The sequence below is a fragment of the Hippocampus comes genome, unplaced genomic scaffold (assembly GCF_001891065.2).
Source record: "Hippocampus comes isolate QL1 unplaced genomic scaffold, H_comes_QL1_v1.1 scaffold95, whole genome shotgun sequence".
Lineage (NCBI taxonomy): Eukaryota > Metazoa > Chordata > Actinopteri > Syngnathiformes > Syngnathidae > Hippocampus > Hippocampus comes.
This window is the reverse complement of record NW_017805778.1, coordinates 98,529-118,312: the sequence shown is the minus strand read 5'-3', so window position 1 is coordinate 118,312 and position 19,784 is coordinate 98,529. Positions and strand designations below refer to the sequence as shown.

At 43.8% G+C, this 19,784-nt stretch overlaps 4 protein-coding genes across 9 annotated transcripts in view; 3 read left to right on the top strand and 1 right to left on the bottom strand.

Annotated features, from left to right (window-relative positions):
* The window catches only part of col4a2 (collagen, type IV, alpha 2), a 49,352-nt gene extending 47,495 nt beyond the window's left edge, over window positions 1–1,857 (top strand). The window contains exon 50 of the mRNA XM_019884677.1: window positions 546–1,857. Coding sequence (XP_019740236.1) covers window positions 546–800 — 255 coding nt within the window. The 3' untranslated portion in view covers window positions 801–1,857. The remainder of the gene's footprint in view (window positions 1–545) is intronic.
* A 64-nt stretch (window positions 1,858–1,921) lies between these two features.
* Window positions 1,922–8,471, bottom strand: rab20 (RAB20, member RAS oncogene family). Its single transcript, XM_019884676.1, has 2 exons — window positions 7,987–8,471; window positions 1,922–2,917 (listed from the first exon to the last, which is right to left on the bottom strand). Exons 1-2 carry the CDS (start codon window positions 8,174–8,176, stop codon window positions 2,328–2,330), a joined length of 780 nt encoding a protein of 259 aa, XP_019740235.1. The 5' UTR covers window positions 8,177–8,471; the 3' UTR covers window positions 1,922–2,327.
* Window positions 8,472–9,680: 1,209 nt separating this feature from the next.
* naxd (NAD(P)HX dehydratase) lies at window positions 9,681–16,370 on the top strand. 4 transcript variants are annotated; one of them, XM_019884701.1, is made up of 11 exons: window positions 10,087–11,114; window positions 11,851–12,261; window positions 12,684–12,834; window positions 12,920–12,965; window positions 13,042–13,130; window positions 13,892–14,000; window positions 14,647–14,697; window positions 14,784–14,888; window positions 14,967–15,087; window positions 15,183–15,306; window positions 15,937–16,370. In XM_019884701.1, the coding sequence occupies exons 1-11, from the start codon at window positions 10,598–10,600 to the stop codon at window positions 16,085–16,087; spliced, it is 1,875 nt and encodes a 624-aa protein (XP_019740260.1). In that variant the 5' UTR covers window positions 10,087–10,597; the 3' UTR covers window positions 16,088–16,370. The 4 variants fall into 4 exon arrangements, with proteins under 4 accessions (XP_019740262.1, XP_019740261.1, XP_019740260.1 ...); XM_019884700.1 differs by having other exon boundaries at window positions 11,851–12,294; XM_019884703.1 differs by lacking the exons at window positions 10,087–11,114; window positions 11,851–12,261 and adding an exon at window positions 9,681–9,899.
* Window positions 16,371–16,513: 143 nt separating this feature from the next.
* ing1 (inhibitor of growth family, member 1) lies at window positions 16,514–19,720 on the top strand. Of its 3 annotated transcripts, none has more exons than XM_019884704.1 (4): window positions 16,514–16,611; window positions 18,020–18,190; window positions 18,371–18,519; window positions 18,716–19,720. In XM_019884704.1, exons 1-4 carry the CDS (start codon window positions 16,542–16,544, stop codon window positions 19,352–19,354), a joined length of 1,029 nt encoding a protein of 342 aa, XP_019740263.1. In that variant the 5' UTR covers window positions 16,514–16,541; the 3' UTR covers window positions 19,355–19,720. The 3 variants fall into 3 exon arrangements, with proteins under 3 accessions (XP_019740263.1, XP_019740264.1, XP_019740265.1); XM_019884705.1 differs by having other exon boundaries at window positions 16,526–16,682; XM_019884706.1 differs by lacking the exon at window positions 16,514–16,611 and adding an exon at window positions 16,697–17,186.
* Window positions 19,721–19,784: the final 64 nt, after the last annotated feature.

Below are 19,784 nucleotides of genomic sequence, written 5' to 3'. Positions count from 1 at the left end.
AACAAAAAGCATGTATGCTAGTACAGAAATGAAGTTATATTTTTTTCGACAATATAGTGCTATTTTTTGGGGGTGGTGATGACATCTATTCCAAATGTTGCAGTGATCCTTTTTTCCACACAGTTACTGAAGACTCACTTGGCAATAAGAGCTAGCCAGGAGGAACGAGCTCCTAAAAGCCACAACTAACGTCGATTAGCCACTTAAAAGCCATCTGCTATCCTGAAACAACAACACTCTCATTCGCTAATTCCCAGATCACGCAACAGGCCAGGCCCCGCTTTTCAAAGCCACACACATTCAAAGGCACAGATGCAACAGTGTGGAACGTGAGGATGGTGACCCCAAGTGGACAAAAATAATACCTGCACCTCACATGTATATGTTGTATCGGCGTTATGCATAAGAGATTTAAAATACATACAAATATACTCTAAATTCAGTCACCACGTTGGGGATTTTAATCATAATTACAGAATACAACAAATATTACACAAATCTGTCACCACCAAATGAATGAAAAATGACTGACCTCTTTCTCGCAGCACACGGCAGCAGGAAATGAAGGCGGGGGTCAGTCGCTGTCATCGCCCGGATCGTGTCTGGAAGACTTCCGGACGTCGCCGTTCATCGAGTGCAACGGCGCCAAGGGCACGTGTCATTACTTCGCCAACAAGCACAGCTTCTGGCTCACCTCCATCGATCAGTCTTTCCACGCCGAACCGGCATCAGAGACGCTCAAAGCGGGCCAGCTCCTGTCGCGCATCAGCCGCTGCCAAGTCTGCATGAAGAACTTGTGAAAGGAGATTCCATGTGTAATTTTGGCCACAAAGCTCATATACGCAGTGACTGTTTGGTGCCTTGAGAAACAAGTATGTTCGTTCTAAATGTGTAATGGTGCTTACTGTTTTAACTTATTACCTCAGGCAATCACACAGAGACTGTTCATTGCTACTATTGCACTGCATCCAACCTTATCTTTAAGCCACTAACTCTTCTTGTCCACCAGGCTTTCACTATTATTATGCTTTTTGATGACTTCTGACGAGTCGTTTCCATGTCATATGCACTTCTATTACCTGTAACGTTCATTGCAACCCACAGAACGCACTGATTCTATTTTTGAGGTTAAGCGTCTGCAGTACATGAACTTGAGTGCAGCGAAATGTATTTTCAGGTTCACTTTCCACTTGACAAATACGCTAATGATTAATTCACCTGCCCGGCGGATAGAACATAAACAGCCTGGATCCAAGGTCCTTGGGTAACCTTGTCCCTATCCTTGGGTAACCTTGTCCTTATCAGGAGACTTTGTCGTTTTTATGAAGCCATCCAAGGACAGGGATGGGCAACTGCAGGGCAACTTGATTAGTTTTCACCAACTCAAAATTTTTAATCTACAAAAGTAGACCCCCAGATTGGATTTTTATTTTTATTTTTTTGTCTTTCATTGGGAGGATGGGTGCAACCTCCAATTTTTGGTGGAAAACAGATTATCAGCGGTTTGGGGCATGACAAAAGAAGAAATTGTTTTTGCATTTTCATCGGATTTCAATGGCCGTCACTTATATGCGGATTTTTGCTGTTCGTAAACTGATCCAATGACCGCTGAAGAACCATATTCCGTTTATGAACAAATTTGATGCAAAGATTGAAAATGTGTTCTCTTTTCTAAGTTATGAGCACTGATGGGTTAACTGTTTTTGTGTATGGTAGGTCAGCTCAAGTCCTCCGTATAAGGCACGGTCCATTTCATCCCAGTTTGGAAACACACCACATAATACTTGTTCAAAACAACACTTATTCATTGAACTACATCATTATTGCATTATAAAAGATTAAATGTTGTTTCTAAAAGTCCTCGTGTGATTTCAATACCGAACCGCAGCTAAATAAAAATCTTTATTATCATGACATTTAAAAAAAATTCAACATGGCTGTGTGCCATTCCATACAGAAAGTGAGAAGTCACATAGCATAAAATACATCGGCGTTAATGAATGTAACAAGAATTTTAGTCTGATCCGTGGAAACATTCAAATGAAAAGTGCTATTAAAGACAGTATAATGTGCTACCTAATCATATGAATTAGTGCAGTTCAGGTTCATGAAAATGATTTTGGGGGGATTCTGAAGTGTGTTTATTGTCCGCAGACATCCATTTTTAGTCATAGCAAAGACTCCAAAATGTCAAGAGAGATGCTGCTTCACAGTATGAAGAAGGTATTCAAGGCGACAAAGGCGAGTGGTTTCTTTGTCAATTCACATATTCATCGGTGCCACTGCTTGTTTAAATCACTTCCTGCGGGGTCTTGCTTGTTCGGTCTTTAGCAGCAGGTCGATCGGCCCCGCTTGCCGCCGCCCTTCCTGCACACTTCCAAGTCCACCGTGGCAGACTGCTGGTTCTCGTTCCTCTTCCTCAGCATGGAGGGGAGCACCAGGTCGAAGAGTGCCTCGAACAGAGCGTCCACGTTGTAACCGGTCTTGGCGCTGGTCTCGAAGCACATCTTCTCCGCGGGCAGGCTGGTCCTCTCGTCCGAGCCCTTGTAGCGAAGAATCCGCCCGTAGAACGCCAACGCGTCTTCGCGGGTGACTTGCTTTGGAAACGTGACGCCGGAGATGGACACGGGCGAGGCGGGCGGCGTGGGGCAAGCGGACAGCACGTCTGATCGGTGCTCCTCCGATTCCGTTTGATTCGCGTCGGGCGTCTCCTGAGACAGATAGGCTTTGGTGTCCGTCAGGTCGGCCTTGTTGCCCACGACGGCGTAAATGCAGTCGTGGTTGGCGGTGTCCGTCAGCGACAGGAAGCGCTCCTCGAGCTCGGCCAGGCTCTGCCAGTTGGTGACGTCGTAAGTCAGGATGACGGCGGCGGCGCCACGACAGTACATGGAGCCCAAGCCGTGGAACTGTTCCCGCCCTGTGGAGCAAGATTCAAAGTTGGAGGCCATGGAAAAAAAAAAGTCACAGGATGTGCATACACTTCAAGCCTGATTTTGACCCACTTTTGAATAGGGGCTGAATTCAAATGGACTTTCATTCATTCATTCATCTTCCGAACCGCTTTATCCTCACGAGGGTCGCAGCGGGTGCTGTAGCCTATCCCAGCTGTCTTCGGACAGTAGGCGGGGGACACCCTGAACCGGTTGCCAGCCAATCGCAGGGCACACAGAGACGAACGACTATCCGCGCTCAGACTCACACCTAGGGACAATTTGGAGTGTTCAATCAGCCTGCCATGCATGTTTTTGGAATGTGGGAGGAAACCGGAGCGCCCGGAGAAAACCCACGCAGGCACGAGGAGAACATGCAAACTCCACACATGAGGGCTGGGATCGAACCCACGACCTCTGCACTGTGAGGGATCGACGCGCTAACCACTGGACCACCGGGCCGACCTTAAATGGACTTATTACTTCACAAATTTAGTCGAAACAAGTTCCAAGTTCTAAATCTGTTCCTTTTTTATGCACCTGTAGTCCCTTTCACACTTTTCTTTGTGAACAGCAATGACAGGTGGGACGAAGCAGTATGGCCTAAAATTGTGATTTTAATCTATTTTTCCCCCTTTGCTGAAAGAAAAAGAAAGCGACAAAAACATTATTCAGAACACGTTTTGCTTTCGTTTATTTTTCCCTTCTGGGACTTGCCGAAGTAGCTTTCACATTAACTTGCATCAAATTTTGGAAATAAAGCACTTTCCCTTTTGTTAAAACATGCACACAAACACAATCCTTGACAAATTAACATTCACAATGATGATTCGACGTCATAAAATGAGCGGTCAAACGGCACGGCTCAACCGCTCCATTCGTCTGTTGTGGAGGAGTTACACGGCACCCCCTTTGGCGTTTTCACAGAAGTTTCCCATGTCGAGTTATCCTGTCCCCATTAGCGCTTCGTATGGCATTCTTCGTGTATTTGGTGAACTACGATAGGAAGCACAACTAAACTGTGTCAGTTATAAACATGCGCGGGTCTCAAGAGTCCAGCGTGGGAAAAAGTCGGCTGTTTTGCAACAAAAACAACCTCTGTTTCTGAAACCACGTTCGGCCGCACAAAATGTTTCTTCGCCGGCGCCACCAAGAAAACTCGATTAATACCAAAAGTCAACGGCACATTTTCATCAGCGGCGGCTTTGTGAGTCATTCACTGTGTTTTTTTTTACGCTGATTTTAAAAATGTTCGCACATCAGGTTTTTGAGACATTTCCTTTTTTTGTTGTTTGTACGTTTGACCCACATTATCTTGTGCAATACGGAATATCCCATGTCGTGTCATTTATAGCTATGATATCAGATTAAAAAAAAAAAAATCCACCTGTTAAGGAACGTAACTCTAAATTCATAAATATGATTGATATTATTTGTTTATTGTTATTATCATGAACACCGGATATGTAAGAGTAAAACGAGGGCAGACTCGGAATCAGCGCAAAAGAAAAAAAAATATACGGACCCAAATTTGATTAAAACATTTAGTAAAAATTTGCTGACCAATGTCCACTTCTGTGATCATTTCCTTCACATGATTTATAAATTCTACTCAATCGCCCCTGCCACCTTTCAAAACCATCTTTCTCCAAAGATGAATGATCCTACTGATTATGATTCAGTGGACCGTCAGATCAGACAACAATGTAATGTGAGGAGTCACCTGATCCGGGGATAATAAGTACACTCTTATCACTATGATGTCCAGCAATACGGCACATCTGTTGAAGACGTGAGAGTATTTCTCGTCGTACACGCTGCGAGGAACTGATAAAGACGTTGTTGTGCTGCTGGAAATAGCTGGCTGAGGCATAAGGTCTTCCTGTCATCACACCATCATGTGACTATTAAGAGGAACAGGGCAAGATCCCTAAAAACACGTCTTTGAAACGAACCCAGCTGTCCAAATGAAAAAGGCAGACAGAAAAAAAAAATGCCCAAAAAGAGCAGCGGGCAACTTGTTTGTTTTGAAAACGTCACACAAAAATTTTCTTGACCAGAATGGCACTGATCTTGCGTTTCGTAAGTGACCCACTAAAGCGGGTGATTAAGTCTTGGGAGAGGTCATGGAAATGCAGACAGGAAGTGACTGGCCAAGGCCAACCATTCCTTATCCCACCTTACTGAAATAGTTGAGTAAGTCATGTGTACGCAGCGGTTCCTCGTAATGACTCGCGTCACAGCGAGCACGTTCGGTCAACATCATGACGGTACATTATCATCTTTCAGATTAGCCCGGGACACAAGCGCTGTACAAATGCAAAAAAGTCAACTTGAATAATCAACTGTTAGCATGAGCGAAAGTGAACAATGGCCGTTTCTGTTTCTGACTGCTGAGGAGGGATTTGTCACAGAGCTTTTCGAATTGAATCTCAATTCGATAGGCAAGACTTGAGTAAACAGTTTATCACCCACAACTTGTTCATTCAACCTCAGACTGTAGCTGGAGAAAGACTCTACTTCTTTGTGGCCACCTTGAAAATTCCCCCAGAAATTTTGGACGACGAGGGGCACCAAAGGCCTGTGACATCACAGCATATAATAGCAAGATAGGGGGAGGAAATGATCACTTAGTCATGACATGACATCATTATCGGGACAAAAAAATCTGTTCTTCCTGTTAGCTGGCCTTGGATTTTCTTCCGCATGGACTCCAATATTTCGCAACAACAGCTGTCGTTCAAATTGCTCAATTTTGGGCATTTTTCCTGAGGCAACGCTTGCGGGGGAGTTGCCTCCTGATGGTCATTTGATAATTACTGTCATACGCTACATGGAATTGAACGCCGGGACAATTTGGAATGCTAGGCCAATACTTTGGGTTGGCTGATGTACTTGACACAAAAGTTCAAACTGCTCTCGGGCATGACGTTACACAAGGCAGTCAGTAAAGCAATCAGAAACGCATCGTAATATGAACAGTGGTTAACAAAACGAATCGCTTGGAATGGATTATCCGATCAATTACGAAGGGAACCATAATCGTTACAATCACATCATGTTAGACTCAAAATGCGATCACTGCCATGGAGACGTGCTTTGAAGCAAGCTGTATGTTTGTTCCAAACTCGCGTCATTTGCAAAATAAATACAATATAGCGTGTTATAATTAGTGCCGGTAGGATATGTTGGATTTGCTGGAGTTAAAAAAAAAAAAATAAATCAAGAAACATCCTACTATTAACCACCGTAGTCCTAAAGTAGTCGGTGGCCGCCGCTGCTGCTCGCCAGCTCGAAGTCACGTGTTTAAGTCCCCTTTTCGTGTTCCTCTTTCCAAGAGATCCCGGTTCAGTCTTGCGGTTACAGCACTAAACTTTTTCAAGTTTCTGAGGATGAAAACAACTCCAAACCCTGAGCATAATTCAAGGAGAGACCGTTATGTTGCCGCGAGAGTACACCATGCGTCTAGCAGTCAACAAATGTCTGTGTAGAAACGTTGGTTTTGCGCATCACCCCCCCCAAAAGAAATACATAATAATAAGCGCTATATAAATCAGCATGTATTGTATTGTATTGTAATCATAATAATAATAATAATAATAATAATAAAGACTTTTGAGGCATATATTTTTGTTTCAACTAATTTTTGTGGCCAAAGTGATGAGTCAGTGTCATTCACATCACATTTTATGAATTACTATTTTGTCATCAAGAGCCCTTTCTGAGTCTTGATTATGTTTTCTTAGCGTTTTAGATGTCACAAAAGCAAAAAACATTCAGGCATCAAAGTCTGTTCTGTTTGCATGAAAAGCTGTTTTTCACCGCTTTTTGGTGAAACCAACCCATGTTCAACTTCTGCTTACTACGGAACATAACAAGCGAGAAACTTTTTTCTAGTTGAAGATGAGTCTTTGGTTATATTTCGAATGGCAGCGAGTGTGACAGTACTTTTTTTTTTGTCACAGTAGATAATATTCTGAGTGTCTTGGAAAAATAAGTCAAATGGGGAAAATTAAACGAAGTTTCAGGGCTGGCGGCTGCCTCCGCTTCGATAAGCAAAGGTCAGATACTTTGTCCACTTCGTAACACAGGTAAGAATTGTGCCAACAGTCCCCATGAGAGAGACGAGTCCCCATTTGCTTCTATCCAAACTGCAGATCACATGCCAGTGATTGCCTCAACCGTGGGAATCATGCATCACTGGGCAAGCGCAGAGAGAAGGGACAGTCTTAAACGCTTCATTTAAAAAAAAAATGCATAGCTCACTTGAACCTTTGAAAATATTAACACAATCGCTGGTGTATTTTGTATTCGACAGGCATTGAACCTTTTTTATTCTGCCCATAGATGTTAATAGAGAAAAAGCTGAAAACAGCACTTAATGTTTCAAAACTACAACCAATCGCCACCAAAATGTATGTACACAACTCCCTCGGCCCAATCAATGTCTGTAAATATCAAAACAGTCACACCAATATTTTTGATTTTTGTGCACGTTCCGTTTCAAAAAAGCTTAACGTCACTTGATGTCATAAAACTGTGATGAATCTTTACCAAAATCTCCTCACATACTCGCATCAATCTCTGAAATTATTAAAAGGAGCGCACTAATATTTGGGATTTTATGGACATTAATTAAGTCTTCCTCTCGGTGCACATGCACTCTACCTTTATGTCGCATAATGAGGAAAACGCGTAATGTCCATAAAATTCCATTTGATATTTTCAGAGTTGTGTGGGCACATGTGATGCGGACAGTAATTTTGGTGGCGACTGGGCGTCGTTTCTAACGACGTATATCTTTTTCTCTGTTGTGAATGTCTCTGGTAGGAAAAATGCTAATAAAGTAAAAAAATACTGTGATGATTGTTTGGATTTGTTCAGAGACTGAAGTGGCCGTTAAGTGAATTTTCGTGACAATTGTAGCAGTTTTCTGACCTCAAGTGACGTTCAGCTTGCATACACGTACATTGAGCGTTTTTGACAGTCCCCAGCGCGTAAACACACGGGCATTAGCATTCGCAAGAAAACAAATACATTTGAGAGGAGGTATTACCAGCGGTGTCCCATATGGAGACGTTGTAGGGCCCCCACTGTTTGAGGAAGAACGCCCCTCCGACGGTGCTGATGGTGTCTTTGAACTTTCTCTCCGTGTACCTGTGAAGGAGAGACGTCTTGCCCACGTTCGTGTCCCCCAGAAGGACCACTTTCACGTCGGGCTTCCTCATCTTCGAAGACTCGGGCATGTTGTGTTCGCCGCCGCTTCGCCCAGCCGGAGTTACGCTATGTTACGTAAAATAATCACAACGGGCGATCTAACTCGTAGTAGTCAAGAGCGTAGGGTAAACAAACGCCATTTTTGACATGGCTAAGTCGAAAGTGGTGATTGTTATAAGCGGCTCATCCTGAAATCTATGCTCGCACTTTTAAGTGGTTACAACCACAAGTGAGGTGAAACAGGAAGTGAAATTGGGGAACTTGGTCTTCAATCACGCCTCGCAGGTTCAAACGTGGCCCCGCCCCCTCAAGGCGCTCTTCCCTCTTTCCGAGGATCCAGGGGCACTTTCAATTCTACGTCATGAAATGTTTACACAGTAGCTCAAAGTTATTAAAGTGTAAGTCAAGTTAAATATAAATACTGTATACTGTATATATATACACACACACACACACACACACACACACACACACACACACAGACAGAGAGAGAGAGAGAGAGAGAGAGAGAGAGAGAGAGAGAGAGAGAGATTTTTTTTTAATTTTACAATAATATGTTCTATGCGGCCCCACTAGTCTAAACACGGTATTCTTATTAACACTGCGCTTGTGGAATATGAATTGAGGAGCAAAATCCACCTGTCTTTAGCTACCTCAGGGAGCGGCTAATTTGCCACTTGCTGTTAACTGAGAATGACATCGCAGTGCTTCAGGGCTCAGTGTGCGAATGTCACATGACCAAAGACAGAAAACAGGTAAGCTGTGATTGGTCGTTACCGAAGCCCTGAGGCACTGTGATGTCATTTTCAGTAGAAAGCAAGTGGCAATCCAGGACAAAAACGCCGCACCTGAGATGGATAAAAACAAGTATTTTGCTGCTTAATTAATGTTCCACAAAAGCTATATTAATCTGAATGCTACGGAGCCCCTAAGTGGACATGGAAGGAAAAAAACCGCAATCTTTGCGAGGGAATGCAAACCTTTGCAAGGGAATGCAAAACTTTGCGGGAGACTGCAAAACTTTGCGAGGGAACGCCAAGTTTTTTTTTTCTTCCATGTACCCTTAGGGGCTCCGTACCTTCTCATACGTGACCCTAAAAAGTACTATATAAAATGAATGGATGGATGGATGGATGGATGGAAAGATGGAACGAAGGATGGATCCATAGACATGCCATAAATTAATTAAAATGGACATGAATTGGATACATACATTATCATTCAAATGTAATTCTAAAGTAATAGCTTTCGCATTGGAATAATTAATACAATTCTGGTCTACAGCACTTCAGCATAAAAAAAATGTAATCTTTGGCATCACTGATACACTTGTGTTGTCGTCACAAAAATAAAAGACAGAGAAAAAGCCAAATACAGGTACACTTTTGAAGGTAATCCCTAAATACTCACCAAAATGAAGCCTCGCGAGTTTTACTGACATCGCTGATGATTACGCAGAGTCATCACAACATCTCCATATTGATATATCAATTATTCTCAAATGTCCCACGATCAAGTCTAAATGAATACGCCAGGCAATCCAGATAAAAGAAACAGTTATCGTTAGGACTCGAGCTTTATGTCCTAGAATCGTCGTACAGATATGACAGTTTTTAGTGGTTTTAGGAATTTCCGAGTAGTCATTAAAGGCATCGTGAACTATTTCTTCCTGTATTCCTGTGGCTAAGTAAAGCCTCATGACCAGACGGAAATGTGCACAGTTGACAGCGTTGATACGCAATTGGAGTTTAGGTAAGAAGTGTATCCACCACATAGGATCTTCCTTTCGGGGAAAAGCTTCGTGTCGGCGACGAGCATGCCAGTAAACAATGAATGACAACAACATGCCGCAGCCCGTTCAGACGCTCGCCTTCTTGTTTGTCACCATCACGGTGGCGATTCTCGCCACATTGTTCTGTTTGAACATGGAAGGTAAAGTGGGACCACGTGTTTAGTATATTTTCATCTCCGTGTTATAGCGTTATTTTTGTTTTATATTCACTGTTCGGTCGAGGTATTGACAGCTCACAGCCATGGTGTTTCGCTTGGAAATTGACTTGATGGTCTTTAGGACCCGGCAGACATCACGTAGGCTCGGGGTGGACGCGCAGCGTCTCCCTCAGAGGACCGATCAGGGGTCAGTTTCTCAAATTCACCAAAATGTGGCTAACGACGTGGATTGGTTCAGAAAGCTGGTCCTTGTTCAGTTTTGGCGAAACTTCCCAGCTTAGGCATTTTTGCGAACGACGTAAAGGGATAAACATGGCAAGGTTTAGCTAGAACACCGCGATTCGACGTACAAATGCTCCCCCAGTTGCACAATACGCACGCTTTCACCATTTTAAGACACTTGAACGGTCGGATAGCGACCCCGCCTGAGGTTTTTGGAGACGACGCGCAGGTAGAGAACCAGGCCAGCTACATCCATCCCAAGTACCCGAGGCTCGATTATGCTACAAAACACCCCAACGCGGGGCTTTCTGTGGTCGGACGCGGAGACCAGGACGTTGTTGAACATTTGGGGGGAGCAGGACGTCCAGGAGGCGCTGGACGGCAACTTCCGCAACAGCTTCGTCTACCGCGACGTGTCCCGGCGGCTGGCGGCGATGGGCTTTGAGCGCACGCCGGAGCAGTGCAGGGTGCGGATTAAAAGCCTCAAAAGACAATACTTGCTCGCCAAGGAGGGAAATCTGCGCAACAACAGGCAATATCACAAGATCGCCAAGTTCTACGACACCATGGAGAGGATCCTGAGTAACCGGCCCGCCCTTGACCCCCAAGAGTTCATAGATGGCGGGCCGGGAGGGGAGGAGGCCGTGGACGGCTTGGATGAGGATGCGGAGGATGCTCAAGACGTCTACTCCGAAAGTACTGGAGACTGTCCCTTCCCTGCTGAGACTGAAGTCAAGCTGGAATACCCCAGTATTCCCATCCCCATTCCGGTTAAAGTCACAGTGGGTAATAACAGTAAGTGCACATCCATTCATTGTTATGCGTCAAAGTTCATGCTTATTGTGGTGTTGGGTCAAAGATACTCCAGAGTTACATATTCATGGTAGTATGGGTAGAATACCATACACACAACATGACGAGATGCAGGACAGATGAACTCGGTTGATCCGGTTTAACGCAATCCGTTCCGGATTGTTCTGGATTTAAAAACAAAATAATTGACAGAATTCATCTGTTGCAGAGTCGACATTGTAAAACCTTTATTAACTGTACAGACTAGTGACTTGGATTAAACCAGCGATTCCCAACCAGTGTGCCCTGAGGGATCTCCAGGTGCCCCACAGGAAATTATACAAATTCACGTAATTGGTCAGAAAGTATTTTAATGACTATAAATGTAGCTTCACCTTTCGATGTAATCGACATTTAATGACAAACAACAATTTAATGCTCTTCCGCAAGACGGCACAAGGTATATTGACCTGCACATGCACCTTTTGTGACATTTTTGTTTGGTGGTATGCCGTGATTTTTTTTTTAATTCAATATAAAATGTGTGCCTATTATTATTATTATTATTATTATTATTATTGGGTGAATTTGGCTCATTTGGGGATTCGATTATTTATCATTGATTATTTGCGCTAAGAGCTGCGTTAATGGATGATCACTCTTGACTAGCACCTTGGCCGTCAAAAATCTGGGACTGCTACATGTATATTGAAATCAAATTGTCTCGTGGCCCCTTCAGGTACATCAGAAAGACCTCCCAACAGCAGCCAATTGGCAGCAAACTGCTCCGCCTCCACACCCAAGCAGCAGCAGCGGCGGCGGCGGCGCGCTAACTTCCCCATGGAGAGGCTAATGGAGCAGTTCCTGAAGCAGAGCTCGCAGGCCGAAGACAACTTCTACCGCATGGAGGAGCGCCGCTTGCAAGCCGAGGACAACCGGCGGGAGGCGGAGCATGCCAGGGAGCTGCACATGCTCCAAATGCTCGGTCAGATGTTCTCCAACATCTCCTCCGCCAGGCCGGGTTCGGGAGCGGCGCCCCCTCCTCACTTGAAAACCAGCGTGCCCACCCACGCCACTGTGTTCTCCCAAGCCTTGCTGTCGTGCACACCCCGCCAGCCCTCGCCCCCAAGAGACAGTTTGGCCAAGCAAGGTCAGCTGTTGAAGCCAAACACTCGACCATTAGGTATTAGCGTGGCTGTCACCTGTGCAGGGCACAGGTTGTGCCGGAGCTCTCGGTCAATGATGCTTTGCGATTTGTTTCTGAATGAGTCTTGAATCTGATGGTCGCCTCAAGCAGGGTTTGTTTGTTGGTTTATATAATGAAAAAGTACCTGTTTACAAGAGGTAGTTATTGAAATGTTTTTAATTTAGTTTGCGGAAAATACGAAGAGAAAGTTCTCCTTTCAGCTATTGAGATCTGACATTGCAATTTAAAAAAAAAATTTGGTTTTGTTTTTGATGGGGGGACAAATGAGCTGTTCTTTTTATCACTTTGGTGTATTTTGTTAGTAGGATTTCAGATTGCATTTATTTAAATCCAAACAGTGTTTAAACCTTGTTTTATGACTGCAGTGTTTGAGCGCCGCTACAGCCTGGCCCCGACGTCTGACGGGGGCATGGAGGAGCACATCCTGTCTCTCGTGAAGAAGATAGTCCCTCCGTTGTCCGGCCACAAGCACAAGGGACAAGACGGCCGAATCGGAATCATTGGCGGATGCCAAGAGTATGTCGCACACCAGCTTCCAATTTCATTCCCGTATTGATCACATTTGATTTCACCCACTAATGCTTCCGTCTTCCCCCTCAAGCTACACTGGAGCACCCTACTTTGCCGCCATCTCGGCACTGAAAGTGGTAAGATAAAATACCTCTCGCTCTCTACTCTTTCCTTGAATGCAGTCTTGGCGCACCGTCTTTGTCTCGTCTCCAGGGTGCTGACTTGTCTCACGTGTTCTGCACCAAAGACGCTGCCGCTGTAATCAAATCCTACAGCCCTGAGCTCATAGTTCATCCTGTCCTGTGAGTAGACCATTTGTGTAAAATGATCATGAGAGCAGATGGCAGAAAAAACCTCCTGTATTCAGTTTCCGCCTCACTTTGGTCACAGTTAAAAACTATAATGATCCAGTGTCATCGCTTTATCTATGCAGTATTTGATCACTGATCACTATTTGTAAGACTAACCATAGTTAGTCTTACAGAACAAAAATAGAATGTAGTTTCAGTTGTTTTTAAAAAGCCCTCTCATTATTTAATTTTGTTCACACAAATGTTTTTTTCAATTTTTGTTTTACTTATTTTGTTAGTTTTTGTTAACTATGATAACTTTGTTTGTAACAGGGTCAAACTGCCTGAATAAACTCTGAAGAAACTGGTACAGGCAATGTCAAGTAATATTTAAATCCCACTAAGTCTCACCAAGCCGAATTTTTCCATTTGAAAATGTGCTGTTCTGAAATCATATTGTTACCCCACGTGTGATGCGTATCGAATCGTCTTTTATTGGAGAGATGCAAACCTTTAGTAGTTATCATCACATTTTCTCAAAAGCCAAAACAAAACATTCTCATTGGTTGCATCTTCTAGATGCTCAACGAGATGAAGTCCTGCTTGACGTCATGCACCACAATTAATGACCTCTGGGGATATATATATATATATATATATAATTTTTTTTTTTAAGGCATATTTTTGGCATATTCTGAGACATTCAACTTTAGAGGTTGTACTTCATTATGTAACATTTGTACCAATTGTCTGTGTGTGCGTACCTTTGAAAGTGACAGCCCAAATGCGGTGGAGGAGATCGAAAAATGGCTCCCGAGACTACACAGCCTTGTGGTGGGACCTGGTCTAGGGAGAGAGGACTTCTTATTAAAAACAGCCAAGGCACGTACAGTGTATTTGCATGCACTTAACTACAACATAGAATTAAGGGCATTAAGATAAAACAGGTGATTCTTTCCATGCTGGGGATTACATAGATTGGATTTATTCGCAATGCAAAGTAACACAACGATGATGCTTATTTATTTATTTATCTCAAGTGACACGATGCGGACATGCATCATGGCATTGTATACAGTAAAAAAAAAAAAAAATGCATTAAAAGTGGATATTTTCAGATCAGAATCCGGTCTCTTCCTATTGTGGATAAAAAATGTATACCACATCTGCTGAAGCAACTGAAGCATAAACGGAGACGTGTATCTTAACTAGAGGCATAATTTCTACAAACATCTTATGCGGAACCTGAAAAGTGTGTAAAAAGAGTCGTTCATAACTCAGGGTTCCACTGTACAAGTTTTCCCGTGGAAGTAGCGCCCCTGGAGGCTCACACACTTTTCCCAGCCTTCTTTGCCACGCCTTCAAGCACGCCTGTAAGGATTCTTGCAGCGCCATCATCCGCCATTATCTGCTAATGAAGGGCATTTCAAATATGTTTCGAGATAAGATCTATGACAACAAGCAGATGGTGCCTCAAGTGGATCTTGAACCAGAATGTTTCCATAAGTAATGTATTTCTCCTTTAAAGGAGGTGATCGAGAAGTCCAAAGCAAGAGATATTCCAATCGTCATCGATGCAGTGAGTATTTGTCCAGATCAACTTTGCCTTGTGTTTTACAGTCATCACGACTCACTGCGGTGTTTTTCTCTGTTTGCCTTTTAAAGGATGGATTATGGCTGGTCACAAAGCAGCCGTCTGTTATTCAGGGCTACCAAAAGGGCATCATCACACCCAATTTCATGGAGTTCACACGACTGTACGAGACACTGGTGGGTCTCTTGGCAAGTGACACATTCCAGTCTGCGCTAAAAAGTTTTTTTCATCTCGTCTGCATGTTGTCTTCTCAGCAACACAAGGCTGTGGACAGCGTGGATCACCGTAGTGGCGTCCTGCAGCTCAGCGAAACGATGGGAAACATCACCGTGCTGCTCAAAGGAGAGAAGGATCTAATTGCCGATGGTAGCACAGGTTTGTATTGAGCCTACTGCTGGACGAGAGTTTATGTCAGTGACTGATAGTGTGACGCGTCACCTTTATTTGCTTATTAATTTATTTATTTGCAGTGGTCACATGCAGTACAGAGGGCAGTGGGAGGCGATGTGGAGGACAAGGTGATCTTCTGTCTGGATCTGCTGGTGTACTGGCCCACTGGGCCCACACTGCCTCTCAAGCAGGACTGATCACAGGGTGGGTGCTCCATAAACCTGATAGGACATGTTGCTGGTAATACGCATTAAATATGGATGAGTCTCGAGTCAACTTGATATGGTGGGCAATCATACGCTCAGCCAAAACATTAGACTCTCTAATAAAAGAGCTTGTTAAAAATGATGCCCTTTTAATTTTAATAATGCAGCGTCGTGAGTGAGCTGTAGTATGTCCTAGCTCACACTGGGTGAGAGGCAGGGTACACCCGGATTGGTCACCAGAAAATTGCAGAGCACACATACAACCACTTACACTCATGGCAATTTAGAGCCCTGATGGGGGTTTTTTTGGGCAATGTGAGGCATGAGGAAGCCGCAGTACATGGAGATATGTGTGTGTGTGTGTGTGTGTGTGCGTGCGCACGTGAAGATCTAGTGTTACAACTTTGAGGGCCAATCTCTTTCACATTACCGTCTTGGGTATGTTTTCGTTCTCTAAGCACCCCTCAGTGAGGCCAAGAGGGTAAATCAAAACTATCTCATTGTGCAAACTACAAATATATTGAAACCCTACCATACAATACATCAATTGAGCAGTATTAACCGTTTTTTTCATTTTTGAAGTAACAATCAATACAGTATTGCCATGTCAATCATTGTTGTCTTGCAGTGTAAACCCGTCAATGGTGGCAGCGATGGGGGCCTCTTCACTCACCAGACAGTGCAACAAACAAGCCTTCCAGCAACATGGCAGGTCTACCACCACCTCGGACATGATCCACGAAATTGGCCCAGTCTTCAAAAATCTATTTGAAAGATGAAAACCAACATTGTACAGACACCAAAAAAAAGCCGTTTGGTTGATTTTACAATCTGTGCTCCCAACTGTTACTTTCAGTCCTTATCATGAACGGGTGGGGGTTAGTGAAAAATAAAGGTACTTCAAAGGCTCAAGATTTGTGGACTATACCTCTGTGTATGTAAACACGAGCATCCCTCAAACACTTTGTTCTTCCCAGATCACGTTTATGGAGAAAAATATGAACGTAGTTGTAATTGGTGTTTTTTATGACAAAAATAAAAATACGACTTTGTGTGAGTCAATTCATATGACAATTATTGTTCAAGTACTGCACTGTAAAAAGAAAACAGACCATATTCGCCGTCAGGTGGCAGCATTGACTTAGTACGTAAACAAACGGATCAGTTGAATCTGCGTGGATGGCGGCTTTTGACACGACGCACATGCGCAAATCCGCCCTCCGCCACGAGCTAATGGTTAGCATTAGTTGCTCTGGTTGCCGACTCACTCACTGCACGACTAATGTCGTTAACGTTCATCAAGGTCTTTTTTTTTAATTTGACGCTAAGAGCGGAGAACTGACTGGAAAAGTACCAATATATGTACACGCACAGGTAGGCATGCCTTTAATTTGCGGGATCGAAATAGAACAGCGATGTTTGTTTTGCAGTGATAGAGCGTCACGCTAGCTACGGAGAAACCAGAAAAAAACAGGAGCGTTCAAGTTTATAGGATTCAAAGTGTGAAAGTTTGTGATCAAATATCCGTAGGATTGACGATCGTTGCGTTTAGCGCCCCAAAGTATTTTAATCTTTTTTTTTTCTTGTTCCGTTCAACGTATGACTGACTTTTTAAAGACAGTGCACACAAAACTTGGCTAAGCAAACGCTATAAGTTAAACATGGCTAAATGTACACTATCCACAGTTGGAAGACTTCAAATCGGTTGCCAAGGACAACGTTGACTCGTCAAATTAACATATTAACATTTGACGGCGTTGATGTTAAAGTCAACATGCCGAAGGGGCGGGCTGCATACCCTAATTACAACACAACCAGACTACTCGACGCTGTAACACGCAATCTCTACTTTGAGCATGATATTTTAACTTGCGTCAGGTCTGTAATTAAAACTAAATGTTGCTTTTATGCTTCGTGAACGTAAACCGAACTCGTGTAAAATCGCCGGGAAAACGGGCTAACCTGCTAACCTAGCTACCCGCATCACGCTAGCCTCGCTTTCTTGTCGTTGGTTCGAGGGGGAAAAACTTTGAGGGTGCATACACATACATACAAAGTACTACCTACGACACAATTGTTGTCATTACAACCGTCTTGAGTCGGAATTGTGTTGAAAGCGACGTTATTTGACATGTTGCCATCACCTACTGTATCTATGGCGTACCGTACATTGAATGAGCGCGTCACTTGGCCCCGCCCCCATATGATGTTTAATATAATCCAGGTCGCCTTCGGAAAAATTCAATTACATTTTATTTATATACTTCCAAATCACAGCCTTTCCAGTTGTATTGACAATACTGTAATACTGTCAATAATAATGCTTTGGTGATTTGCAGTAGTACTGCGAAATTAACTCATTCACTGCCATCCGTTTTCAAAGCAGAGTTCCCCGTGTTACCAGCCGTTTTAAAGCAATTTGTTTGAACTGATCTTTAAAAAATACACAGAACTAATTAGAGTAGGTTGTTTTTCCAAAATTGGTACGCAGCAGGTTGTTCATCGGTTGCAGTGGAAATGTATCTAAATTCGGTCCATCTTCACAGAAGTAAAATGAGAAAATGTCCTGTTAATCATCTGGAAATATGACAGGAACGCCATAGTAAAAGCAAGAACAAACAAGATTACAATATGATGATTATTCACAATGCTAACTACATTTGAGTAGCTGTTTGTACACAAATTCGTCTTCTCGCCACGTTTTCTTCCAGGTGGAGGTCTGTGTGATAAGAGTGGAGGCACAATGTTGAATGCCACAAACGGCGACCCCGGCCATGTTGTTGTCAATTATGTGGAAGAGTACTTGGACTTGGTAGAATCACTGCCCTTTGATTTGCAAAGAAGTGTGTCCCTCATGAAGGAAATTGATGCCAGATATCAAGGTAAAAATGCACTTTGTTCACCAATTCAAATCATCTTTTTTGGTCATACATATATACCTGTACATTAACCCACTGACACATTAAGTTTAACACAGTACAGACAGATTTAGACATCTGCCATGGACAATCAGCCACTATATAGAATTGTATTCAACAATGATGTAATCCAATTTTTATTAGATGTTCTGAAGGAACTCGAGGATGCCTACGAACGGTATCGCAAAGAATCTGACACTCCCCAAAGACGCAAACTGCAGTTGTCTATCCAGAGGGCGCTGATCCGCATTCAGGAGCTCGGAGATGAGAAGATTCAGATTGCTGGACAAATGGTTAGTATGTTACAATGAATGGACCACCAATTCGAGTTTGGTGATTGATCGGATTAATTAGAAATTAAATGTTCATTTAAATATGAGACGTATTTTAAGGCCATATTGCCCTGCCCTACATGCAATTAACATGTTCTAAGAGTATCTGAACTCGAAATATCTTTTTGGGATGAGGAGTAAATATACATTGTTCCAGGTGGAGTTGGTGGAGAATCGAACCCGGCAGTTAGACTGGCATTCCCAACTCCTCCACTCCTCCCAAGAAGCTCCAGAGAGCCAGATCGCCACGCCAACATCCTTGGCAACCGCGGCAGCGTCCATGATCACGTCATCCTCGTCTTCGTCCTCCGCCACCCCAAGCAAAACAGGCCACCACGACAAGAAACGTGAAGAGGTCACGCCGAGCTCAGCAGGGGGAGACAAGGCCAGCGGCAAGCGCTCCAGGAGGCAGAAGAACGGCGAGAGCAGGGAGAGCTACGGCGGCCTGGACACCGGAGAGGACATTGGCGCCGGAGCGTCCCGGGAGAAGAGAGCAAAAACCTCATCCAAGAAGAAAAAGAGGTCCAAGGGGAAGTCGGAGCGGGAGGTGTCTCCACCGGACCTGCCCATCGACCCTGACGAGCCCACGTACTGCCTGTGCGAGCAGGTGTCCTACGGCGAGATGATCGGCTGCGACAATGACGAGTGTCCCATTGAGTGGTTCCACTTCTCCTGCGTCGGCCTCCATCACAAGCCCAAGGGCAAGTGGTACTGCCCCAAGTGTCGTGGCGAGAACGAGAAGACCATGGACAAAGCCTTGGAAAGAGCTAAGAAGGAGCGGGCATACAACAGGTAGCTGACCCCGGCGGTCCAAGAACACTTCGACATTTGAAGTATTATTACAACTAGGATTTGTCCATTGTTACTAAATAGTTCTGTAAATAGTTATTTTTCTAAGACTGCCCTCACACTTGTCAGGGCATTGTTCTGAAGCAGGGGTGGGGAACTGAGCATTTGTGGAGTCAGTTTTAACGGTTCTTTAGAGGTGTTATTTGTTTCGATAGTGACAAGGTGGATCCAATGCTCTCACAGGTTCCTCACCCTTGTACAATGGGCATGTTAGTAAGCAGATATCCTGCACTTGTCCATCTTGTTACCACATGCATGCGGCATCTCCCATTCAACTGTGTCCACTTAACAAATAAACCACCCTTGGATCGACTTAACTGTTTTGTTTCAATAAGCTTTTTAGTAGTATTAAGTATCCAATGGCGCTTCCAGTCTGG

Coding starts and splice junctions, on each gene's coding strand:
- rab20 (XM_019884676.1), bottom strand. CDS start 8,176: ATGCCCGAGTCTTCGAAGATGAGGAAGCCCGACGTGAAAGTGGTCCTT. Junction 2,918..7,986: donor CTCCATATGGGACACCGCTG/GTAATACCTCCT, acceptor CTTGCTCCACAG/GGCGGGAACAGTTCCACGGC.
- naxd (XM_019884700.1), top strand. CDS start 10,598: ATGCTACAAAACACCCCAACGCGGGGCTTTCTGTGGTCGGACGCGGAG. Junction 14,001..14,646: donor TCTTATTAAAAACAGCCAAG/GCACGTACAGTG, acceptor TCTCCTTTAAAG/GAGGTGATCGAGAAGTCCAA. Junction 14,889..14,966: donor CACGACTGTACGAGACACTG/GTGGGTCTCTTG, acceptor TTGTCTTCTCAG/CAACACAAGGCTGTGGACAG.
- ing1 (XM_019884704.1), top strand. CDS start 16,542: ATGGTTAGCATTAGTTGCTCTGGTTGCCGACTCACTCACTGCACGACT. Junction 16,612..18,019: donor TGTCGTTAACGTTCATCAAG/GTCTTTTTTTTT, acceptor GTTTTCTTCCAG/GTGGAGGTCTGTGTGATAAG. Junction 18,520..18,715: donor TTCAGATTGCTGGACAAATG/GTTAGTATGTTA, acceptor ACATTGTTCCAG/GTGGAGTTGGTGGAGAATCG.